Here is a 26,996-nt window from a genome sequence, read left to right as displayed (position 1 = left end):
ACATACACTGCACTTTGAAGCAGACTTTAACTTGTTACATGGTAATGTCATTCATGGGCTGGCTACACTTACCATAAAATCAAGCATTTAGAAAACCCCTCTAGAAATCCTGCATTTGTCTCTAAACCATTAATATCAAACACGGGAAAGCCGATAAGGAATATATAATTTTATTTACATACATAAAGACATACACTTTGCAAACAATTGAGTGGTTATTTGTTCTGAACTATTCGAAGCTTTCTATGTATTCAAGCTACACAGCGGAGCTGACCTGTCATTAGTCCATTGTTTGAGGACAAACAATAGTAAAAAGAATCATAATAAAAAGATAACATTGATTATTGCCAACCTATTTTTCAACATAATATTTTAAATTCTGATTGGCTGGAATGTTTTCTGCAGCTAGGAGGAGAATACCAAATTTGGTTGTGTATGTTGGGATCACATTAAATTCTGTACTGGATTTCCACATTAATTTGGAATATGTCCGAGTGTGGCATGTACAGGATGGATTGATACACCATGACTTGCCTTCTGTATCCTTATAAAAATAGAGGTCATGACAGTTCTTTTTATTTTTTTGCATTTTTCTGCCTTTTTTGGCACCTATCTGTTCTCCATGGAAGTCACATATTGCTTCCCCTTTAAGGAAAGCCCTCTTAGACTTCACTTTCTTTCTTCCACTTTCTTTATCTGTGGTAGTTTTCAGCCCTTTCCAATTCTGCAAGCGGATATGTTTTTTCAAATCCTTGCAGTGTTTCCAACACTGAAATGGCCTGGGCTTCCATGTTTCCACAAGAAGTTTTACCTCATTTACACTAAATTTCAGTTTTATTTTTTTTATGTACTTTGTTAACTTGACAATTGATGGGCGCTGTGCTGGGAATGCCCCTGTTGGATAATAAAAAAATAAAATAATTTGCACAAGTTTCTTCTAGATACTTTAAAAAAAAGTAAACAAACATCTAAATCAAAGTTTTCTAATTTTTTTTTCATGAGCATATAACTATTTTATATAAATATTAGTGGATGTGCAATGAGATGTTGGCAATGTTGATGCTTATCGCATACAAATTTAATAATGGCCCTCATTTAGCAACCGTCTAGTAACCGCACCTGTCCCAACCACTGCTACAAAAAGGGTCCGTAACCACTCCATAAATGCTAAATGCTGTCAATCTTGTGATTGAATAATGAATATTTGCGAACGTGCAATGCAAAGCGAGTGTGCAGATTGCCGAACAGTGGCTGTTTGGTCGTTTATAAAAAGAGCAACCCTAAAAGGGGGTTACCCAGAGAGATCCATGCTTAAAATCTAAGCAATCTGACCAGATTGCTTAGATTTTTCGCACAGATCACTCGTGTGTATCCCCCTCAGCGATAACGATGTGCAGCCCTGCACGTCGCTATCGCCAGTGCTAGATTGGCCTGCATGCAGGCTCAATCTAGCACGTCACCCATTTCACCCGCTGGGTGAAATGAGCAGCTCCCCATCCTCCCCTGCATCGCTCAGCGCACCTCTCCCGTGTATAGGGCCCTTTACTGAATGAGGGCCTTTTGTGAAGATAGCCCTTTATATCAATCTGCAATTGTTACCAAATGAGGACCAGTTATACTTACTGATTATATTCTTTACTCTCTTCTTATAGTGTCGATCTTTCCTTTCTTTTTTACAGTGATGCCAATGTGACAATGATTGGTCTTGAAGTTCTTCCCTGCTTGAAAAAATAAGACGTACAATACATATGATTGAAAAAAAAAAAGAAAAAAAGAAATTATAACAGATACAAGGCTTCAGAAAATACAGGATACAATAGTGAAGGCATGGAGAATGAACTGATGTAATGAAATAAGGAATTCACCCTGAACTTTTTTGTGTGTCCACTCCTTCACTCTTATATCCAAGCTGGGTGACCAGTCTTGAGCCAAGACATATGTTATGTAATGTCTTTTCCCTATAATGTCGATCTGCTGTCAAGTTGGTATGTCCCAGATATTTGGCAAAGAGACTCTTCTGAACATCAGAGTACCGAGATAAAATCCAAGTTTCACATGCCCTCCGTACCATCTGGCTTGTAATATTTTGCAGTCTATGCCTAGAAAGTGTTATAGGAAAAATATATTTAGGTTACAAAAACGTAATATTTATCTATTGTCAAGTTTGTTTACTGCCTTCATAACTACAGGACATGCTGCCATATGTGTTGTGTGTGGGCAGATAATGGGTGGCAATGTGAAGGTATGTGATCAGTATCTGTTGACAAACTCAGTACGTTATTGTGTCTAGTATCTAGTGCACTAAAAATAGGCAGGTGTATAATATTACACAAAATTAATCTAGCTTAATTATAATTTACAGTTAAATTACACCATAAATATTACAATTAACTGCATAGTTACTATATTTGGGCCACCATAAATGTGTATAACTTACCAGACTACTTACTTTACATGAAAGTGACGAAGGTCGTTAGAAACTTTATATATTTTATTTCCCGATGTTGATATAAAAAATGCTTCTTGGGGATTATCTTCTTTTACTAATGAAGGCCGTACCACATCAAAATAAGTTTTGAACCACTAGGGGGGAAATAAAATAAAAAAATATTATATTATAATATATTAAATATATTATATTATATTAAATATATTATATTAAATAGAAATAATGGTGTTAATATTCATTAATATTTTAATTTTCTTTTAAAGCTCATATTCTATCATTTTGATCTAAAATCTATCCTCGTGTATCAATGCCTATTTCCCTATAGGCTGTAAGCTTGTGAGCAGGGCCCTCCTACCTCTACGTCAATCTGTTAGTACCCAGTTTTGTTTTATCACTGTTTCCAACTGTAAAACACAATGATACATACATACCATTTCTTCTTCTTCTGTGAGCGCAAACGTCTCCACTTGATTTGCAGCAGTTTTATGGTTTTTAACTCCTATGATAACAAGGATTTCGGAAATACATTCTGATGTGAAGGTGTGACGAACCCTTTCATGCCATTCCTCAACCTGAGAACATGAGGACTCAATATCAACATTAAATATCACATTTATACTTTATATTTAACATTAATATTGTAAGTTTCAATAATCAATATCAAATATTGCTTACAGTCATATTAGCAACCACTCCAGGTCTTTGGAGGTGTTTCAAGATAAGTAATGCCTCTAGATAGTACAGAATACAGATCTTATCTTTGACCAACAGTTTATCACCGATATCAGCCCTGTAGATGCAATTCAGGAAATCTGGTTTTGCAACATCTAGTAGCTGATTACAATCCAGTGGCTGCAATGGATCTTTTGTCAATCTTTTGTACCTGCAGATCATATGATTAAAAGGTTGATTAAAAAATGATTGAAGTAAAATGAAAGATCACAAATTAATATAAAGTCCAATCTCAACCGGTACAAGTTCAAAAAGGTACAAATGGAGGAGATCATAGTAACTGACATGACATTCAAATTGGTTGATCTTACTTTTTGATGACCTTTTCCCTCGATACACCTTTACACAGTTTTTTCTGAATTGCATTGATTACTTTAAGAAAATGTCTGCAGGCTTGAAATAGCTGTGGATCAGTTGCTCCAAGATTGGTGGCTGTTGTCTGATATTGTATAAATCTCCGTATACTTTTTAAATAATTAAATTGTGTTTGGCTACAGAGACCTGTTTCTCCAAGCTTTGTGAAGTAGAGATTAGTTTTTTCTATGTTCTCCACAAACTCCATGGAAGCTTTTTGTGGGTCCATGAAATACAAATACCGTGCAACATTTTCCACCTGTATATAAAGCAAAGGGGAGAATTAAGTTTGGCAAAATAGTCAGCTGACTTTATTAGATGAGTAATACTGTACTACAATGGTATGAGAATCAAATTGTTACTGACTGCAAGACATGCTGTTTATATAAAAATAAAAAAAAACACACACAAACACATTGTTTCCTTGCAAATGGGTAAAGACCTTGGGAGCCACGGAGGCAAAATATTTGCCTTAATATATTACCTAAGGGCAGTAACACATCAGGGTGATAACAGTGGAGATTGGCTTTACATGTTACCCCATGTAATTGGAAATGGAAAGTATATGCAGGAAAAAAAAAAAAAAGGCATTACCTCTTGTTTGCTGTTGCACACTTCCAATGTCTTCACCAAATAATTCCTGAAACCCTTTATTAATGGTGTACGCATAGAATGCTTGGAATACATTCCAGCTGTGTGCATATTCTTCCGCACTGTCACAGTCCATTTGGGTCTGCAGTGGTTTTACAGAACACATGGTCAGAAAATGTCCAAACATTAAGTAAGGGGTGTATCTAGAGAGGATGGGACCCATGTGCAGTCTCTGCGTGCGGGCCCCCTCCTCTTTCATCCCATAGCCGGCAGCTCTGTCTGAGCGCTAGAGACTGGTGGGTGGTATTCATGTGACCGCTGGTCAGCTGACTGACAGTCACATGACCTCCTCCACGAGCCCAGCAGCTCACTTTCCCGATGGTTGGCATGCTTACCAACAGTGACTATTTCCACTCGTGGGTGTCCACGACACCCATAGAGTGGGAATAGAACCTGTGGCGACCGCAGGTCGCCACCGAGCCCGCAAGGGGCTTGCTGCACTCGACCCTCCCCGCCAGGATCCCGACGTCGGTATGCTGCCAGGATCCCGGCGTTGGAAAGCTGACCGGCGGTCAGCCATACTACACCCAGACTGGCACAGTGCCAGAGTCTACAACTCATGCACAAGTCTCCAAAATATTGCAGTGGCCAATTTTAAGAGACCTGTGCATGTGCTGTAGACTGGCACTGTGCCAGAGTCTCTAGTGCTGCTGCCAGCTACGGACTTGTGGGAGGAGGGGACCCACATCTGGGACACCAGAAAAAGGTAAGCATTTAGAAGAAATGGGTGCAGTATGTGCCCCCTCTGGAACCAGGGGCCCATGTGCAGTGCACACACTGCACCCATTATAGATATGCCAGTGCAGTAAGTGTAGAAAGTTGTACAAACCGTCTCATACATTAGTTGTGTAAATATTACAAAGTTTTATTGTAAGGACATTACAGTAGAAACAGTAATATAACAATTAAGCCAAATATAATACATACGTCTTGTAAAAAAAAGTTTTCCCTATAATGTCTGCTTTGTTACACATTTATGTGGGATTGAATTGGATTTCCCCTCAGACTATCCACCTCCCTACAGAACATAAAATGGGCTCATAAAATATACAAGATAAAACCATGAACAATTTTGCCTACTGCTGCCTCTAAAGAAACAGATCTTTTCTCCAGGGTAATTGGCTGAAAGGGAAACATTCTTCAAAAGGGAGAGAAGAATTAGAACAAGGACATACAGTGAGACTGGAGGGGGGGTTCAGGGGAAATAAGAAACAATTACTTCACAGGAAGGGTAGTGGATAAGTGGAATAGCCTCTCATCAGAGGTGGTAGAGGCCAAGACTGTAGAGCAATTTAAAACATGCATGGGATAGGCATATGAATAGCCTTACAAAGAATTAAAGGTTCAAAGAGGGTTGAAAAATATATTATAATAATATATATATATATTTTATATTATATATACATACACATATACACACACACACACACACACACACACACACACACACACACACACACACACACACACACACACAGGCCATACACTAATACACCTCAAAATGCCTAGTTTTTACACAGAAAATATATAAATAAACCATAAAAACACAAATACATTTCAGTGTACTCTTTCCATACAAGAAACCAGACACATTAATTTGAAGAAAATGTACATTTACAGAGCTGTAAATACTTACTTTCTTTTCTTGTTCCCCATGATGAAAATGAAACTTGTACATGTTGTTTTCAGAGAGCTATAAGGTGCTTGAAAGAATGCACCCATCCCCCTAGAACCAAAAGATAAAAAAAAAAAAAAAACTACTTTCTCTTCCTCAGTCTTTATTGGGGCTTATTTAGCAGTGATTGCATTTGCAATGAGATCTGGGTACTATATTAGCATCCAGATTGCATTGCAATATGCAATCATCCTTGGTAAAATTTAATAATAAAAAAAAACATAAGGATCGTTTGATAAATTGGCCCCCTTTCTATACTGTAATACACACCTATGTAATGCCTGATATGAATTATACTGTATATTATCCATTATATACCTCATAGAAATTCAGGTGAGTGGCAGTCAGCAGACCGACGGTCACATGACCTCTCCAAAAATCCCACCCCCTCACTATCTCGATGGTTGGCATGCTGACCAACAGGTACTATTTCCACAAACCCATAGAGTCAGACTAGAACCTGTGGCGACCACAGGTTGCCACTGAGCCTGCAGCATGACGAGTGCAGCAAGCCAGGGCCGGTGCAAGGTATCTATGCACCCTAGGCAAAGCTTCAACCCGGTGCCCCCTGCAGGAGGTGCATCAGGGCTATTAGGAGCAGGTGCCCCTCGGGAGCCATAGTTACATCCACATCCTATGTGTCTTCACATGACTTGTTACTCATGTCGGCGCAGAGGAAGCACTGAGACACTATGTGGTACAGCCTGATATTGGTAGCTACACTTGATTAGACCCACAGCAGCAGCCAACGCAGTGTAAAATGAGGAGGCCGCATACAGAGTTAGCCTTCAGTTTTTTGCTAGATGAATTCAGTGGCGCCCCCCAGGAGCTGGCACCCCTAGGCAGCCGCCTAAAGCTGCCTAATGGTAGAGCCGGCCTGCTGCAGCAAGCCCGCAAAGGGCTTGCTGCACTCGCACCTCCCTGCCAGTATCCTGATGTCCAAGCTAACCGGCAGTCAGGAGATCGGTCAGCCAAACCATACACTAATATAAAACAGCAATATAATCCCCGATTGCATTATACTGCACTGTATATCCATGTTATGCCTGAAACACTTCAATAAACAGCAATCCGAAGTGTTGTTATTTTGGTGCAAGTATCTCATGCACTGGGATCCTGACTGCTAGGATATTGAATGTATACACTCAGACATGATATTGGATTGCAAGAGCACCTGCGATTTTAAATCTCTTCAGGAACAAAATCCTTCTACAGAAAACATGGTCAGAAAGTGTCCAAACATTAAGTATAGAAAGTTGAACAAACTAGGTCTCACTCATTAGTTGAATAAATATAAAAAAAAAAAAAAGTTTTATTGTAAGGAAATGACAGTAGAAACTGTAATATAACAATTAATCCAAATACATATGTCTTGTAGAGTTCTCTTCCTATAATGTCTATCTGCTTTGCTACACATTTATGTTGGATTGTATATACAAGAAAAACCATAAACAATTTTGTCAACTGCTGTCTCCACACAAACAATGTATTGGTAGGGTAATTGGCTGAAAGGTGTCAACTCAGTCACAGTTAAGAGCAGACTGATTGGGTTACACAGAGCTAATTTACAAATAAAATTGAATCTGGAATTTGTTCTATTGAAGAAAAAGCAGATAGTCAAGGGTAGAACTTAAAGCATAGATGTCAAAAAAACTTTACATTTTAAAGTGTCTAATTTTTGCCACCAGAAGTAAAGGTGTTTTACTGTATAAGTGATTGAAAAACACTACTACAATTAGCATCAAGGTACAGATGGGCCCAGTCTTATCTTAAATATTCAAAAGAAGCAGACACATAGGAGTCTGACCTATCTTACATACTGAACAAAAAAACACCGTTCACACTGATTTTCTAGGTTGGGATAATAAGACCTTACAGAAAATATTTTGCTGAAAAAAGTTCCAGCAATGTCTAGTAAAACTCTAGTAAAATGTTACTAGCACATTTTCTTATTTTGCTCATTTGGATATGTACCTTTAACAGACACTGTGGATCCTTTGTGATGCCATATAACTACCCTGGAAATTGCAAGTTTTGATCGGAACGGTGCAGAAAAGATTGCAAGGTGAGGCACTGCATCTCCTGCCATAAATTTTACTGCAGAGATTTGACTCTAAAAATTATTAGAATACAAAAGATATTTCAAAACATTCTTTATTTTACATATTCTTTACACAGTGGAAACTCTGGTGCATATGTTAGTATGACAGGAAAGGTTCTGCCTCACCCCACCGCATATCACCAAGTACACACCAGACAATTTGGGGGCATGCTGACACCTTTTTGGGAGAGTTATGAAGCCAGGATTTGATGGATCTGCGGAGGCCGGCTTGCACATCTCCATGGATCACACAGCCAGCCAATGGTGATGCAGGTAATCTGATGCTGTCTCGTAGGATTCAGCATGAAATGTCTTTCCATATATCAGGTTTTAAAAATAGCTTTACATAAAGACCTACCTCTCCAACCCCGTTTAGATTCTCCTGGTCTAATTGGTCAGGTTCTTGTAGGTTTGTGCAAATAGAGTTGGGCACTGACAAAGATGCAACTTACTAGTTCAGTTGCATGGTTCAGCAGGAAACACTTGAGGAACTGATTAGATAAAAACCCAATCCACTTCTCCACAAAGTGCTCAATCATTGTTAGATGCCCCATGACCTCAGGCTATTCCTATATAGCTGGACAATTTGTCAATAGAGTTCAACCTGTTAGTGATTTCCTACACTGTAATATTTAAGATTAGTTATAGCTGTGATGAATTTGTAGCCGTTAGGTCTATTCCTCTTCTATTTTTTTTTTTACTATAATGCACAGTTTACCCACCGTAACACTGTATAGAGTTGTCCATTAGGAAATTATCTAGCCTATTCTTAAAATCAATTTTAGAGTCTGCCATTACTACTCTCAGGTAGGAAATTCCAGATGTGTTGTCCTTAAACTGTTAAAAGATACGAAAAATTAAAAACCAGTAAACCCCACCCAAAGCATTCAGCCATGCCAAGTCTGCTCATATCCCTCCAAAAGATAACTTAATATCATAATTAAATAGAAGTTCTTCCTCAGATCAGGTCTTCTGTGGCCACCAGTAATAACAGAAGTTGCCCTATCAGAAAGTAGAAAACACAAGTGCTTAATGTTAGAAGAAAATTAATAATTTAAAGAAAATGCCTCTTTTGTCATGTTTTATATTAGTTGCTGTGGTTTTCATTTGGCTGATATGTTCCTCATTCTCAGGATATCCTTGACCAATGATTGTTTGGGTGTCGACAACTTGCCTTCTCTGGATCCCTCGCCTGGAAATTTCCTGTAGAAAAAAAAAATAAGAATTTACTTACCGATAATTCTATTTCTCGGAGTCCGTAGTGGATGCTGGGGTTCCTGAAAGGACCATGGGGAATAGCGGCTCCGCAGGAGACAGGGCACAAAAAAGTAAAGCTTTACTAGGTCAGGTGGTGTGCACTGGCTCCTCCCCCTATGACCCTCCTCCAGACTCCAGTTAGGTACTGTGCCCGGACGAGCATACACAATAAGGGAGGCATTTTGAATCCCGGGTAAGACTCATACCAGCCACACCAATCACACCGTACAACTTGTGATCTAAACCCAGTTAACAGTATGACAACAGAAAGGGCCTCTTAAAGATGGCTCCTTAACAATAACCCGAATTAGTTAACAATAACTATGTACAAGTATTGCAGATAATCCGCACTTGGGATGGGCGCCCAGCATCCACTACGGACTCCGAGAAATAGAATTATCGGTAAGTAAATTCTTATTTTCTCTATCGTCCTAAGTGGATGCTGGGGTTCCTGAAAGGACCATGGGGATTATACCAAAGCTCCCAAACGGGCGGGAGAGTGCGGATGACTCTGCAGCACCGAATGAGAGAACTCCAGGTCCTCCTTTGCCAGGGTATCAAATTTGTAAAATTTTACAAACGTGTTCTCCCCCGACCACGTAGCTGCTCGGCAGAGTTGTAATGCCGAGACCCCTCGGGCAGCCGCCCAAGATGAGCCCACCTTCCTTGTGGAGTGGGCTTTTACAGTTTTAGGCTGTGGCAGGCCTGCCACAGAATGTGCAAGTTGAATTGTGTTACAAATCCAACGAGCAATCGACTGCTTAGAAGCAGGTGCGCCCAACTTGTTGGGTGCATACAATATAAACAGCGAGTCAGATTTTCTGACTCCAGCCGTCCTTGCAATGTATATTTTTAAGGCTCTGACAACGTCCAACAACTTGGAGTCCTCCAAGTCGCTAGTGGCCGCAGGCACCACAATAGGTTGGTTCAGATGAAATGCTGATACCACTTTAGGGAGAAAATGCGGACGAGTCCGCAGTTCTGCCCTATCCGAATGGAAGATTAGATAAGGACTTTTATAAGATAAAGCCGCCAATTCAGATACTCTCCTGGCAGAGGCCAGGGCTAGTAACATAGTCACTTTCAATGTGAGATATTTCAAATCCACCTTTTTCAATGGTTCAAACCAATGGGATTTGAGGAAATCTAAAACTACATTTAGATCCCACGGTGCCACCGGAGGCACCACAGGAGGCTGTATATGCAGTACTCCCTTGACAAAAGTCTGGACCTCAGGGACAGAGGCCAATTCTTTTTGGAAGAATATTGACAGGGCCGAAATTTGAACCTTAATGGATCCCAATTTGAGACCCATAGATAATCCTGATTGCAGGAAATGTAGGAAACGACCCAGTTGGAATTCCTCCGTCGGAACCCTCCGATCCTCGCACCACGCTACATATTTTCGCCAAATGCGGTGATAATGTTTCACGGTGACTTCCTTCCGTGCCTTAATCAAGGTAGGAATGACTTCTTCTGGAATGCCTTTCCCTTTTAGGATCTGGCGTTCAACCGCCATGCCGTCAAACGCAGCCGCGGTAAGTCTTGAAAAAGACAGGGACCCTGCTGTAGCAGGTCCCTTCTCAGAGGTAGAGGCCACGGTTCGTCCGTGAGCATCTCTTGAAGTTCCGGATACCAAGTCCTTCTCGGCCAATCCGGAACCACTAGTATTGTTCTTACTCTTCTTTGCCGTATGATCTTCAATACCTTTGGTATGAGCGGCAGAGGAGGAAACACATACACTGACTGGTACACCCAAGGAGTTACCAGTGCGTCCACAGCTATTGCCTGTGGATCTCTTGACCTGGCGCAATATTTGTCCAGTTTCTTGTTGAGGCGAGACGCCATCATGTCTACAATTGGTCTTTCCCAACGGTCTATTAACATGTTGAAGACTTCTGGATGTAGACCCCACTCTCCCGGATGAAGATCGTGTCTGCTGAGGAAGTCTGCTTCCCAGTTGTCCACGCCCGGGATGAACACTGCTGACAGTGCTATCACGTGATTCTCCGCCCAGCGAAGAATCTTGGCAGCTTCTGCCATTGCACTCCTGCTTCTTGTGCCGCCCTGCCTGTTTACATGGGCGACCGCCGTGATGTTGTCCGACTGAATCAACACCGGCTTTCCTTGCAGGAGAAGTTCCGCCTGGCTTAGAGCATTGTAGATTGCTCTTAGTTCCAGAATGTTTATGTGAAGAGACTTTTCCAGACTCGTCCATACTCCCTGGAAGTTTCTTCCTTGTGTGACTGCTCCCCAGCCTCTCAGGCTGGCGTCCGTGGTCACCAGGATCCAATCCTGAATGCCGAATCTGCGGCCTTCTAATAGGTGAGCCTTCTGCAACCACCACAGAAGTGACACCCTTGTCTTTGGTGACAGGGTTATTCGCAGGTGCATCTGCAGATGCGACCCTGACCATTTGTCCAACAGATCCCTTTGGAATATTCTTGCATGGAATCTGCCGAATGGAATTGCTTCGTAAGAAGCCACCATTTTTCCCAGGACTCTTGTGCATTGATGTACTGACACTTTTCCTGGTTTTAGGAGGTTCCTGACCAGATCGGATAACTCCTTGGCTTTTTCCTCTGGAAGGAAAACCTTTTTCTGAACCGTGTCCAGAATCATTCCTAGGAACAGCAGACGAGTTGTCGGGATTAAATGGGATTTTGGAATATTCAGAATCCACCCGTGTTGTCTTAGCACCTCTTGAGATAGTGCTAAAGCTGTCTCCAGCTGTTCTCTGGACCTTGCCCTTATTAGGAGATCGTCCAAGTATGGGATAACTAATACGCCTTTTCTTCGAAGAAGAATCATCATCTCGGCCATTACCTTGGTAAAGACCCGAGGCGCCGTGGACAATCCGAACGGCAGCGTCTGAAACTGATAGTGACAGTTTTGAACAATGAACCTGAGGTACCCCTGGTGTGCGGGGTAAATCGGAACGTGTAGATACGCATCCTTGATGTCCAAGGATACCATAAAGTCCCCTTCTTCCAGGTTCGCTATCACTGCTCTGAGTGACTCCATCTTGAACTTGAACTTTTTTATGTAGAGGTTCAAGGACTTCAGATTTAGAATAGGCCTTACCGAGCCATCCGGCTTCGGTACCACAAATAGAGTGGAATAATACCCCTTTCTTTGTTGTAATAGGGGTACTTTGACTATCACCTGCTGAGCGTACAGCTTGTGAATGGCTTCCAACACCCTCTCCCTTTCGGAAGAGACGGTTGGTAAGGCAGACTTCAGGAAACGATGAGGAGGATCCGTCTCTAATTCCAACCTGTACCCCTGAGATATTATCTGCAGGATCCAGGGGTCTACCTGCGAGTGAGCCCACTGCGCGCTGTAATTTTTGAGACGGCCCCCCACTGTCCCCGAGTCCGCTTGAGAGGCCCCAGCGTCATGCTGAGGTTTTTGCAGGAGCCGGGGAGGGCTTCTGTTCCTGGGAAGGAGCTGCCTGTTGGTGTCTCTTCCCTCTTCCTCTGCCTCGTGGCAGGTACGACAAGCCCTTTGCTCTCTTATTTTTGTAGGAGCGAAAAGGCTGCGGTTGAAAGGTCGGTGCCTTTCTCTGTTGGGGAGTGACTTGAGGTAAAAAAGTGGATTTCCCGGCAGTAGCCGTGGCCACCAAGTCTGATAGACCAACTCCAAATAACTCCTCCCCTTTATACGGCAAAACCTCCATGTGACGTTTTGAATCCGCATCGCCTGTCCACTGTCGTGTCCATAAGGCTCTTCTGGCTGAAATGGACATAGCACTCACCCGAGATGCCAGTGTGCAAATATCCCTCTGTGCATCACGCATATAGATAAATGCATCCTTTATTTGTTCTAACGACAGTAAAACATTGTCCCTATCTAGGGTATCAATATTTTCAATCAGGGATTCTGACCAAACTACTCCAGCACTGCACATCCAGGCAGTTGCTATAGCTGGTCGTAGTATAACACCTGCATGTGTGTATATATTCTTTTGAATAACTTCCATCTTTCTATCTGATGGATCCTTAAGTGCGGCCGTCTCAGGAGAGGGTAACGCCACTTGTTTGGATAAGCGTGTGAGCGCCTTGTCCACCTTAGGGGGTGTTTCCCAGCGCGCCCTAACCTCTGGCGGGAAAGGGTATAATGCCAATAACTTTTTTGAAATTATCAACTTTTTATCAGGAGCAACCCACGCTTCATCACACACGTCATTTAATTCTTCTGATTCAGGAAAAACTGTTTGTAGTTTTTTCACACCATACATAATACCCTGTTTTACGGTATCTGTAGTATCAGCTAAATGTAACGTCTCCTTCATTGCCAAAATCATATAACGTGTGGCCCTACTGGAAAATACGTTTGAATTTCTACCGTCGTCACTGGAATCAGTGCCCGTGTCTGGGTCTGTGTCGACCGACTGAGGCAAAGGGCGTTTTACAGCCCCTGACGGTGTTTGAGGCGCCTGGACAGGCATTAATTGATTGTCCGGCCGCCTCATGTCCTCAACTGACTGTTTAAGGGAAGATAAACCATCACGTAATTCCACAAATAAAGGCATCCATTCTGGTGTCGACCCCCTGGGGGGTGACATCTGCATATTTGGCAATTGCTCCGCCTCCACACCAATATCGTCCTCATACATGTCGACACCACGTACCGACACACACCGCAAACTCACAGGGAATGCTCTAATGAAGACAGGACCCACTAGCCCTTTTGGGGAGACAGAGGGAGAGTCTGCCAGCACACACCACAAAGCGCTATATATACAAGGGATATCCTTATATTAAGTGCTCCCTTATAGCTGCTTTAATATATATATATATAGCCATTAATGTGCCCCCCCTCTCTGTTTTACCCTGTTTCTGTAGTGCAGTGCAGGGGAGAGACCTGGGAGCCGTTCTGACCAGCGGAGCTGTGACAGAAAATGGCGCCGTGTGCTGAGGAGATAGGCCCCGCCCCTTTTTCGGCGGGTTCTTCTCCCGCTATTTTTCCAGTCAGGCAGGGGTTAAATATCTCCATATAGCCCCTATGGGCTATATGTGAGGTATTTTTAGCCTTGTATAAGGTTTATATTTGCCTCTCAGAGCGCCCCCCCCCAGCGCTCTGCACCCTCAGTGACTGCCCAGTGAAGTGTGCTGAGAGGAAAATGGCGCACAGCTGCAGTGCTGTGCGCTACCTTATGAAGACTGAGGAGTCTTCAGCCGCCGGTTTCCGGACCTCTTCACGCTTCAGCATCTGCAAGGGGGTCGGCGGCGCGGCTCCGGGACCGGACTCCACGGCTGGGCCTGTGTTCGATCCCTCTGGAGCTAATGGTGTCCAGTAGCCAAGCAGCAAATCCACTCTGCATGCAGGTGAGTTTATTACTTTCCCCCTAAGTCCCACGTTGCAGTGATCCTGTTGCCAGCAGGACTCACTGTAAAGAAAAAAACCTAAACTAAACTTTCTCTAAGCAGCTCTTTAGGAGAGCCACCTAGATTGCACCCTTCTCGTTCGGGCACAAAATCTAACTGGAGTCTGGAGGAGGGTCATAGGGGGAGGAGCCAGTGCACACCACCTGACCTAGTAAAGCTTTACTTTTTTGTGCCCTGTCTCCTGCGGAGCCGCTATTCCCCATGGTCCTTTCAGGAACCCCAGCATCCACTTAGGACGATAGAGAAAATAAAACCACCTGAAGTAGATTTAAGAGCATGACTATAAAACACAGTACAAACACAGATAAAACTCTACAGGTGTGAAAAAAAAAAATACATAAAGTGATTTGCGCTATTTTGATGTATAATGTAGAATTAGTTACCAATGATAGCTTCCATTTGGGTCTGTTGTCCACAACTTGGATGTTCTGAAATCATTATGGGCCATATTCCTTATGGTGAAATAACTGGATGGGATATACTCCAGCAAATAGCAAATGCAGTCAGCAGCTGAGATAGAGCAGGCATTGGCTGATATGTTTCTCTCAGGATATCCTTGTCCATATCCAGTCATTGGTCAACTTGCCTTCTCTGGAGCCCTTGCCTGGAAATTTCCTGTAGAATTTAAAAAACAAAAAACACCTGAAGAAAATTGAAGAGCACGACTATAAAACACAGTACAAAACACAGACAATACTCTACAGGTGTGAAAAAATAAATTCATAAAGTGAATTGGTCTATTTTGATGTATAATGTAGAATTTGTTACCAATGATAACTTCCATTCCCAACATGGGCTTGTGTGGAGTTTGTATATTCTCCCTGTACTTGCATGGTTTTCCTCCGGGTACTCCGGATTCCTCCCACAAACCAAGAATATACTGGTAGGTTATTTGGTTTCCCCCCCCCCCGCCAAAAAAAAACCCCTAACATGAGTGTGTGCGTGTACATGTGGGAGGGAATATGGATTGTATTATTCTATTTAATTATATTAAATTTCTAGTGCATTTCCACCTAATATATAGTATTTACCTTGACAATTGCTGAGCTTGTTCCTCAGATGCAATGGTTGTTTACCATACAGGATTCAGTCACCAGATTGAATAATTTAAAACCTTTCCATGTTGGTTTCTTTGCTTCCCACATACCAAATATCCTCATCATCAGCTGTTTACCAAGATGACACAGGTTTCCATGACAGAACATTTTCTGGCTTGTCACAGGTGTCAGATTTAATTTAGAAAATATTGAAATATGGGAAATGCTAACTAGTATGAATACAATAAGTTGCTTATCCCAGATGATAAACTCACTCCCATTTATGAAATTCAATCAATATACTGTAGTTCTGTTACATACAAGTCCTCTTCACCCACCTTTGGTGGAATCTTGCCAAGTCATTGGAAACATTTCACCTGTTGAAATTAACTATGGCCCTCATTCCGAGTTGATCGGTCGCAATGCGAATGTAGCAGAGTTACACACGCTAAGCCGCCGCCTACTGGGAGTGTATCTTAGCTTCTTAAAAGTGCGACCGAAGTAATCGCAATATTGCGATCACAAACCTCGTAGCAGTTTTAGAGTAGCTTCAGACTTACTCTGCCTGTGCGATCAGTTCAGTGCTTGTCGTTCCTGGTTGACGTCACAAACACACCCAGCGTTCGCCCAACCACTCCCACCGTTTCTCCGGCCACTCCTGCGTTTTTTCCGGAAACGGTAGCGTTTTCAGCCACACGCCCCTAAAACGCCGTGCTTCCGCCCAGTAACACCCATTTCCTGTCAATCACATTACGATCGCCGGAGCGTTGAAAAAGCCGTGAGTAAAATTACTTTCTTCATAGCAAAGTTACTTGGCGCAGTCGCAGTGCGAACATTGCGCATGCGTACTAAGCGTATTTTCATTGCGATGCGATGAAAAATACCGAGCGAACAACTCGGAATGAGGGCCTATATACTGTCCTGTGCATAGTTTGGGAAGAACATGGGCCCAATTTTCTGGAAATAGACATAACTGAAAGGAAAAAAAAAATCTTTTCAGTCACAATTCTTAATTAAATATTAAAAGGATAAATTCCTAAAGTAGAAACTAGTAAAGAGGATGACACAGGATACAGAGTGCTGGGGATGAAGGGGAGACTTGAGTCTTACTTATTCAAAATTATCTCCTATGAGACATCTTTTTTACGGATGGTTCAATGGAAGAGGTAGTTGATCTTTTGAAAGACTAAATCAAAGGCATCCTACTGGGACTTAGGCATAAAGCCAATTCTGATTTTTGGCACTTATATTCTCCATGGCAGTCAAATAACTCCACCTTTCTGGACAGCTCTCTTGGTCTTTACTTTATTCCATGTGTGGACGCAATTCATGACATCTGGTTTTGCCACTTGTCTCGGTGCTGCTCTGCCATATAAAACTTGTTGAGACTTATAATTAGCCACTGTCTGGTGTGCCTGTCCCATTTCTTTAAGTTTCTTAAAGTAATCCATTGTTTTTTCCATGTCCTGTACAAAATCCAAGGATATAAGTATACATAGCATGCTGAAATAACTGTTCTGAGCCACTCTAATAATGAGAGGTCAAAACTTGGAGTTCACCTGGAGTGAGAAGGAAACAGAGGGCCCGATTCAGATAAGAATGGAGTTGCCGTCGCTGCTGCTTGCAATAGCACCAATATGGCGCTGCCTCCTGCTTACTCTAGTAATCCATGCTGCATCCTATGACACAGCATCAGATCACCAGCATCACCATTGGCTGGCTGCATAACCCATGGACTTGTGCAAGCCAGCCTCCACAGATCCAACAAATCCTGGCTTCATAGCTCCCCCAAAAAGGTGGCAGCATGCCTTCATTTCAGGAGCCAATTTTCTGCCCAAAGTGGTAGCAGACTGTCAGTCTGCATGAAATGAGCACAGCTTCCAGATAAAATACTATCAGTTTATCTTTAAGCTGCCGATCGGTTTTATTTTTCTGCTATGTCATTCCTGTCTTTGATTAGGATGCCCAACTTGTCTTTTAAAGTGCCTATACTCCTTCACTCTTTTGCTGTTTATGTATTTAATACATTTTAGGGTTTGTTTTACCTTGCCATTGGCTTTTCTATTTTAGATCCTCTGATCATTTAGTGTGTTTAAAAACCTATTTACCCCTATTCTCCTTTATTTATATGGTGCCACAAGGGTTCCACAGCACCCAATGACAGAGTACATATGCACATACTCAAAACTGGAAATCAGTGACTTACAGTTGAAGACAGATAGGACAAGTACAGTGTAAATAAACATAGCTATATCGGCAGATGACACAGAGATAACTATCAAGGTGGCTAAAAACTGCAGGAGTTGAGCAGTTGAGGATTATTAGAGTAAGAAAAGGATAAGCACATGAGGGAATAGGGCCCTGCTCATGAGAGCTTACATTCTAAAGGTGAGGGGCAAACAGACAGGGGTGCCAGATGGGGTAGACTGAGCATGGGACAGAGCATGATTTTGACAATTGGCTGTACCGTCTCTCACATTCACCGCAACTAACAATATCGCCGACACCAAAATCTTCCTGGTTAATCCTACCAGTAGCATACACTTGTCTCAAATATTAAGCCATGCACATGTAAGTACACAGCTGGTACAGTAAAACTGCAAATAGCGCCAAAGTGCTCCAGGTGTCCTAGTGAAGACCCAGTGTCTTCTACTCCATAGAAGAAACTAAAGATCCTGGAAGTCAGGTCAAAAAGTGGACGTCATTTTGACGGGGTTTCACTGCGAGCCATCCGACTCACAAGTTAGACTCCTTGGTCCGTGTTTCAAGATGGGTCGGGTGGGCCACCAACATCGCCGTGGAGCCCTGGTCCTCCTGCCTCAGCGGTGTGGTCAGGGACGCATTGAGGACAGTCCACCTGGGTAGGACCAGAAAAAAAAAAAACTTTGGATCAATAATACGTAAATAAACACAAGTAAAAATGACACAGAACTGTTGTAGGCGGTTGTCAGTTGTAGAAGGGTTTGCATAGACAGAAAGACAAAAGACAGACTTTCCTGGGACACTTATGGTTAGGTGTCATTGTTGGGACTTGCATATATTGCAATGGCTAATTAAGTGTTACTGCAAGTGACATTAAGCATAATCAGACACTGGTGCAAGTTTTTAAAACAGTTACTTAGGGGGCCTTACAAACATTAGCCTTAGGGCCCACAATAGGACTAGTTATGACTCTGCTCTTTGTAATCTACAATATAAAAAGCTAAAATTAGTCCTTCTGTCTTCCTATACAAATACACAGTATACAAGAGAGACTAATCAGACACTGGTGAAAATTTACTTAAAATAGAGTTACTCAAGAGCCCTTAGTGCAGGCATGTCCAAACTGCAGCCCTCCAGCTGTTGTGAAACTACACATCCAGCATGCCCTGACACAGCTTTAGCATTCTCTGACAGCAAAACTGTCAGGGCATGCTGGGATATGTAGTTTCACAACAGCTGGAGGGTCGCAGTTTGAACATGCCTGCCTTAGTGGATGTGCAATAATTGGGTGAGAATCAATGTTGAAGCTGGTCACAAAAGAAAAAAATAAAATAATGTACTTTGCCAAACTTACTCTTTTCGGTCCTCTTCTTGTTCCGATGATCTATCCATTGTATTCTACTTGATGCCAATAGTATGGTGATCTGCATTTGCAGTCAACTTGTGTTGTTCTGTTTTACATTTACAGGGACCTCTTAGCAGGTACTGCAAGTCATTTTTCTAGAGTCTCTATAGAGTTTCTGTCTTGTAGTCCTTCCCTGTTTGGAAACAGAACCAGGATGTATAATGCACATACTAAATAGTAATTTATATCATACAAGGCTTTGAAAATGACAGGATAAATATGGTGAAGGCATGGAGAATGAACTAATGTAATGAAATATATTTCACCTTGAACTGCTTTGTGTCTCAACCGATTTACACATATCCAAGCTGGGTGACCAGTCTTGAGCCAAGACATATTCTGTCATGTCTTTTCCCTATGATGTCGATCTACTGTCAAGTTGGTATGTGCTAGATGTTTGGTGAAGAGCCTCTTAACATCCGAAGAGTCTGCCAATGCCCAAGCTTCACATGTACGCCAAACCATCTGGCTTGTAATATTTTGCAGCTTATACCTGTGTATAGGTGTAATAGGAACACTATCTTAAGGTTTACAAATATTTTTACACACAAACACAGTGACAAATAATTGGCACAGAGTAACCAACCTTTTACACTCATCAAAACTCAGGAAATTTCCCATGTTATGCCTGAAATACTTTAATACACACCAATGTAATCATAGCATATTATCACTGTTACACCCATACTTGCCTGTGTGTGTAATGACGGGGTAAGGTAGGCGTGTGTGTGTGTAATGGCGGGGTAAGGTAGGCGTGTGTGTGTGTAATGGCGGGGTAAGGTAGGCGTGCGTGTGTGTGCAATGGCGGGGTAAGGTAGGCGTGTGTGTGTGTGCAATGGCGGGGTAAGGTAGGCGTGTGTGTGTGTGCAATGGCGGGGTAAGGTAGGCGTGTGTGTGTGCAATGGCGGGGTAAGGTAGGCGTGTGTGTGTGTGTGCAATGGCGGGGTAAGGTAGGCGTGTGTGTGTGTGCAATGGCGGGGTAAGGTAGGCGTGTGTGTGTGTGCAATGGCGGGGTAAGGTAGGCGTGTGTGTGTGTGCAATGGCGGGGTAAGGTAGGCGTGTGTGTGTGCAATGGCGGGGTAAGGTAGGCGTGTGTGTGTGTGCAATGGCGGGGTAAGGTAGGCGTGTGTGTGTGTAATGGCGGGGTAAGGTAGGCGTGTGTGTGTGCAATGGCGGGGTAAGGTAGGCGTGTGTGTGTGCAATGGCGGGGTAAGGTAGGCGTGTGTGTGTGCAATGGCGGGGTAAGGTAGGCGTGTGTGTGTGCAATGGCGGGGTAAGGTAGGCGTGTGTGTGTGCAATGGCGGGGTAAGGTAGGCGTGTGTGCAATGGAGGGGTAAGGTAGGCGTGTGTGCAATGGAGGGGTAAGGTAGGCGTGTGTGTAATGGTGGAGTAGGTAGGTGTGTGTGTAACGGTGGGGTGTGTAATGGAGGGGTAGGTAGGTGTACTGGAGGGGTAGGTGTGTGTGTGTAATGGTGGGGTAGGTGTGTGTGTAATGGTGGGGTAGGTGTGTGTGTGTAATGGTGGGGTAGGTGTGTGTGTGTAATGGTGGGGTGTGTGTGTGTGTGTGTAATGGTGGGGTAGGTGTGTGTGTGTAATGGTGGGGGAGGCGTGTGTAATGGTGGGGGAGGCGTGTGTAATGGTGGGGGAGGCGTGTGTAATGGTGGGGGTATTTTTTTTTTACCGACACACACCTAATCCATATCACACACACACTGCTAGATACATCATCGCTTGGAAAGTGATAAAATGGTGAGTGAAAAAGTGCCAGCCACTCAGCTCCTACCTGCCATGTCACAGGCTGTGTTTGAAAAATGGCAGGTAGGAGCTGAGTGGCTGGCACTTTTTCACTCTCCTTTTTATCACTTTCCTAGCGATGATGCATCTAGCCCAGGGGTTCTCAAACTCGGTCCTCAGGACCTCACACAGTGCGTGTTTTGCAGGTAACCCAGCAAGTGCACAGGTGTATTAATTACTCACTGACACATTTTAAAAGGACCACAGATGGAGCTAAGTATTTTACTTGTGATTCTGTGAGGAGACCAGCAAAGCATGCACCGTGTGGGGTCCTGAGGACAGAGTTTGAGAACCTGTGATCTAGCCCATAATTCATTACATTATAAACAGCACCTCATCCAACATTTTACACAAAGCACCATATTACATAATACACCCCCCCCCCCCTATTACCATATATATTATTCAAAACCCCACTCCCCTCATATTACACCCAACACCATTTACAGCATAGGTCTGCAAACTCAGTCCTCATTACCCCACACAGTGCATGTTTTGCAGGTTACCCAGCAGGTGCACAGGTGTATTAATTACTTAGACATTTTAAAAGGTCTGCAGGTGGAGTTAATTATTTTACTTGAGATTCTGTGAGCAGACCTGCAAAACATGCACTGTGTGGAGTCCTGAGGACTGAGTTAATATACACACAGCAATATAATCCCTGAGCTGTATTATACTGTATATTATATACCTCATACACACACAACAATGTAATCACTGAGCTGTATTATATACCTCATACACACACAGCAATGTAATCACTGAGCTGTATTGTACTGTATATTATATACCTCACACACACACACGCAACAATGTAATCACTGAGCTGTATTATATTGTATATTATTTACCTGTTATACCTCATACACTAATACACACAGCAATGTAATCACTAAGCTGTATTATACTGTATATTATATCCCTGTTATACCTCATACACTAATGCACACAGCAATGTAATCACTAAGCTGTATTATACTGTATATTATATCCCTGTTATACCTCATACACTAATGCACACAGCAATGTAATCACTAAGCTGTATTATACTGTATATTATATCCCTGTTATACCTCATACACTGTAATATATACACACACAGCAATGTAATCACTGAGCTGTATTATATTGTATATTATATACCTCATACACACACAGCAATGTAATTACTGAGCTGTATTATATACCTCATACACACACAGCAATGTAATCACTGAGCTGTATTATACTGTATATTATAACCCTGTTATACCTCATACACTGCAATATATACACACACACAGCAATGTAATCCCTGAGCTGTATTATACTGTATATTATATACCTCATACACACACAACAATGTAATCACTGAGCTGTATTATACTGTATATTATATCCCTGTTATACCTCATACACTAATACACACACAGCAATGTAATCACAGAGCTGTATTATATACCTCATACACACACAGCAATGTAATCACTGAGCTGTATTATACTGTATATTATATACCTCACACACACACACGCAACAATGTAATCACTGAGCTGTATTATATTGTATATTATTTACCTGTTATACCTCATACACTAATACACACAGCAATGTAATCACTAAGCTGTATTATACTGTATATTATATCCCTGTTATACCTCATACACTAATACACACAGCATTGTAATCACTGAGCTGTATTATACTGTATATTATATCCCTGTTATACCTCATACACTAATACACACAGCAATATAATCCCTGAGCTGTATTATACTGTATATTATATCCCTGTTATACCTCATACACAGTAATATATACACACACAGCAATGTAATCACTGAGCTGTATTATATTGTATATTATATACCTCATACACACACAGCAATGTAATCACTGAGCTGTATTATACTGTATATTATATACCTCACACACACACACACACACACACACAACAATGTAATCACAGAGCTGTATTATGGCCCTCATTCCGAGTTGATCGGTCGCAAGGCGATTTTAGCAGAGTTACACACGCTAAGCCGACGCCTACTGGGAGTGTATCTTAGCACCTTAAAAGTGCGACCGAAGTAATCGCAATATTGCGATCACAAACCTCTTAGCAGTTTTAGAGTAGCTTCAGACTTACTCTGCCTGTGCGATCAGTTCAGTGCTTGTCGTTCCTGGTTGACGTCACAAACACACCCAGCGTTCGCCCAGGCACTCCCACCGTTTCTCCGGCCACTCCTGCGTTTTTCCCGGAAACGGTAGCGTTTTCAGCCACACGCCCATAAAACGCCGTGTTTCCGCCCAGTAACACCCATTTCCTGTCAATCACACTACGATCGCCGGAGCGAAGAAAAAGCCGTGAGTAAAAATACTTTCTTCTTAGCAAAATAACTTGGCGCAGTCGCAGTGCGAACATTGCGCATGCGTACTAAGCGGAATTTCACTGCGATGCGATGAAAAATACCGAGCGAACAACTCGGAATGAGGGCCTATATACCACTAATACACACAGCAATGTAATCACTAAGCTGTATTATACTGTATATTATATCCCTGTTATACCTCATACACTGTAATATATACACACACAGCAATGTAATCACTGAGCTGTATTATACTGTATATTATATCCCTGTTATACCTCATACACTGTAATATATACACACACAGCAATGTAATCACTAAGCTGTATTATACTGTATATTATATACCTCACACACACCACAATGTAATCACTGATCTGTATTATACTGTATATTATATCCCTGTTATACCTCATACACTGTAATATACACACACACACACACACACACACACACACACACAGCAATGTCATCACTGATCTGTATTATACTGTATATTATATCCCTGTTATACCTCATACACTGTAATATACACACACAGCAATGTCATCACTGCTCTGTATTATACTGTATATTATATCCCTGTTATACCTCATACACTGTAATATACACACACACAGCAATGTCATCACTTATCTGTATTATACTGTATATTATATCCCTGTTATACCTCATACACTGTAATATACACACACAGCAATGTCATCACTGATCTGTATTATACTGTATATTATATCCCTATTATACCTCATACACTGTAATATACACACACACAGCAATGTCATCACTGATCTGTATTATACTGTATATTATATCACTGTTATACCTCATACACTGTAATATACACACACACACAGCAATGTCATCACTGATCTGTATTATACTGTATATTATATCCCTGTTATACCTCATACACTGTAATATACACACACACACACAGCAATGTCATCACTGATCTGTATTATACTGTATATTATATCCCTGTTATACCTCATACACTGTAATATACACACACACAGCAATGTCATCACTGATCTGTATTATACTGTATATTATATCCCTGTTATACCTCATACACTGTAATATACACACACACAGCAATGTCATCACTGATCTGTATTATACTGTATATTATATCCCTGTTATACCTCATACACTGTAATATACACACACACAGCAATGTCATCACTGATCTGTATTATACTGTATATTATATCCCTGTTATACCTCATACACTGTAATATACACACACAGCAATGTCATCACTGATCTGTATTATACTGTATATTATATCCCTGTTATACCTCATACACTGTAATATACACACACAGCAATGTCATCACTGATCTGTATTATACTGTATATTATATCCCTGTTATACCTCATACACTGTAATATACACACAGCAATGTCATCACTGATCTGTATTATACTGTATATTATATCCCTGTTATACCTCATACACTGTAATATACACACACACAGCGATGTCATCACTGATCTGTATTATACTGTATATTATATCCCTATTATACCTCATACACTGTAATATACACACACACAGCAATGTCATCACTGATCTGTATTATACTGTATATTATATCCCTATTATACCTCATACACTGTAATATACACACACACACAGCAATGTCATCACTGATCTGTATTATACTGTATATTATATCCCTGTTATACCTCATACACTGTAATATACACACACACAGCAATGTCATCACTGAGCTGTATTATACTGTATATTATATACCTCATACACTGTAATATATACACACACAGCAATGTCATCACTGATCTGTATTATACTGTATATTATATCCCTGTTATACCTCATACACTGTAATATACACACACAGCAATGTCATCACTGCTCTGTATTATACTGTATATTATATCCCTGTTATACCTCATACACTGTAATATACACACACACAGCAATGTCATCACTGATCTGTATTATACTGTATATTATATCCCTGTTATACCTCATACACTGTAATATACACACACACAGCAATGTCATCACTGATCTGTATTATACTGTATATTATATCCCTGTTATACCTCATACACTGTAATATACACACACACAGCAATGTCATCACTGATCTGTATTATACTGTATATTATATCCCTGTTATACCTCATACACTGTAATATACACACACACACACACACACACACACACACACACACACACACACACACACAGCAATGTCATCACTGATCTGTATTATACTGTATATAATATCCCTGTTATACCTCATACACTGTAATATACACACACACAGCAATGTTATCACTGATCTGTATTATACTGTATATTATATCCCTGTTATACCTCATACACTAATACACACAGCAATGTCATCACTGAGGCTGTATTATACTGTATATTATATCCCTGTTATACCTCATACACTAATACACACACAGCAATGTAATCCCTGAGGCTGTATTATCCATGTGATTTATCTGCTCTGATAGACCAGCAGACACTGCACACACCCTAAAGTTAAATTACTACTATTGCAGGATATGTAATTAGGACATGAAGTAAATAGAAGTTATATAGCATAAGAGTATTTGACTATCATGATCTGACCTGTGCACTTACCGCTCTTGTAAATTTGTCTCCTATTCCTCTTGTGTAAAACGTCTGGACTGTTAGCTAGAGATGGCTACTGACTCTCTGTCTCAACACAGTGACTGGAATCATCAGGAAGTGTGAATGATTCGAGTCACTCACTGTTTCATGAGTCGAGACAGCAGCAGCAGCAGCTTCTCTCAGACAGAGGGAGGAAACTCTGTGTCCTGTGTCCTTCAGTCAGTGTGTTCTGCTGTCTTTAGCTGTGATTGGCCAGAGGCTATACCAGGTGACACCCAGTGGGAGGGGGGAGGGAGCAGTCACGACTCACCAGTCAGTGAGTGCTAGGGATGGACATCGAAAGCAAAACATCATATGATGGCAATGCTCCACCATTGAAACTTTCGATGCAATGGTTACTAACCATCACATCAAAAGTATTCGATGGTGAAAACTATTTATATGACTAGTTCATGCGCAAAAGCCTGCATTTTCGTTTACAATGTGGGAATTGGGATCGGGGGCAGGGCCAGACTCTGAGCAACATATTACTTTATCACTAGACATTGTGTGTATAATATACATATATAATATACACACACAATGCCCAATGATGAAGTAACATTGCCCCCTCAGTGCCAAATATACAATGCCCCCACTGTGCCAGATATACAATGCCCCCACAGTGGCAGATATACATTGCCCCCACAGTGCCAGATATGCAATGCCACCACAGTGCCAGAGATACATTGCCCCCACTGTGCCAGATATACAATGCCCCCACAGTGCCAGATATACAATGCCCCCACAGTGCCAGAGATACATTGCCCCCACAGTGCCAGATATACATTGCCCCCACTGTGCCAGATATGCAATGCCCCCACAGTGCCAGATATGCAATGCCCCCACAGTGCCAGATATGCAATGCCCCCACTGTGCCAGAGATACATTGCCCCCACAGTGCCAGATATACATTGCCCCCACAGTGCCAGATATAGT

General features: G+C 41.8%; 1 protein-coding gene across 1 annotated transcript; it reads right to left on the bottom strand.

Moving 5' to 3' along the window:
• Positions 1-154: 154 nt before the first annotated feature.
• Positions 155-26,325, bottom strand: LOC135056855 (uncharacterized). The gene is made up of 13 exons (XM_063962526.1): positions 26,028-26,325; positions 19,520-19,746; positions 19,203-19,386; positions 14,993-18,503; positions 5,823-9,165; positions 4,130-4,268; positions 3,493-3,794; positions 3,125-3,332; positions 2,881-3,021; positions 2,450-2,583; positions 1,866-2,099; positions 1,624-1,718; positions 155-894 (listed from the first exon to the last, which is right to left on the bottom strand). The coding sequence occupies exons 5-13, from the start codon at positions 5,906-5,908 to the stop codon at positions 353-355; spliced, it is 1,881 nt and encodes a 626-aa protein (XP_063818596.1). The 5' UTR covers positions 5,909-9,165; positions 14,993-18,503; positions 19,203-19,386; positions 19,520-19,746; positions 26,028-26,325; the 3' UTR covers positions 155-352.
• Positions 26,326-26,996: the final 671 nt, after the last annotated feature.

This window comes from Pseudophryne corroboree, chromosome 3, assembly GCF_028390025.1.
Source record: "Pseudophryne corroboree isolate aPseCor3 chromosome 3, aPseCor3.hap2, whole genome shotgun sequence".
NCBI classification, from domain to species: Eukaryota; Metazoa; Chordata; class Amphibia; order Anura; family Myobatrachidae; genus Pseudophryne; species Pseudophryne corroboree.
This window is presented reverse-complemented; position numbering and strand designations above follow the sequence as displayed.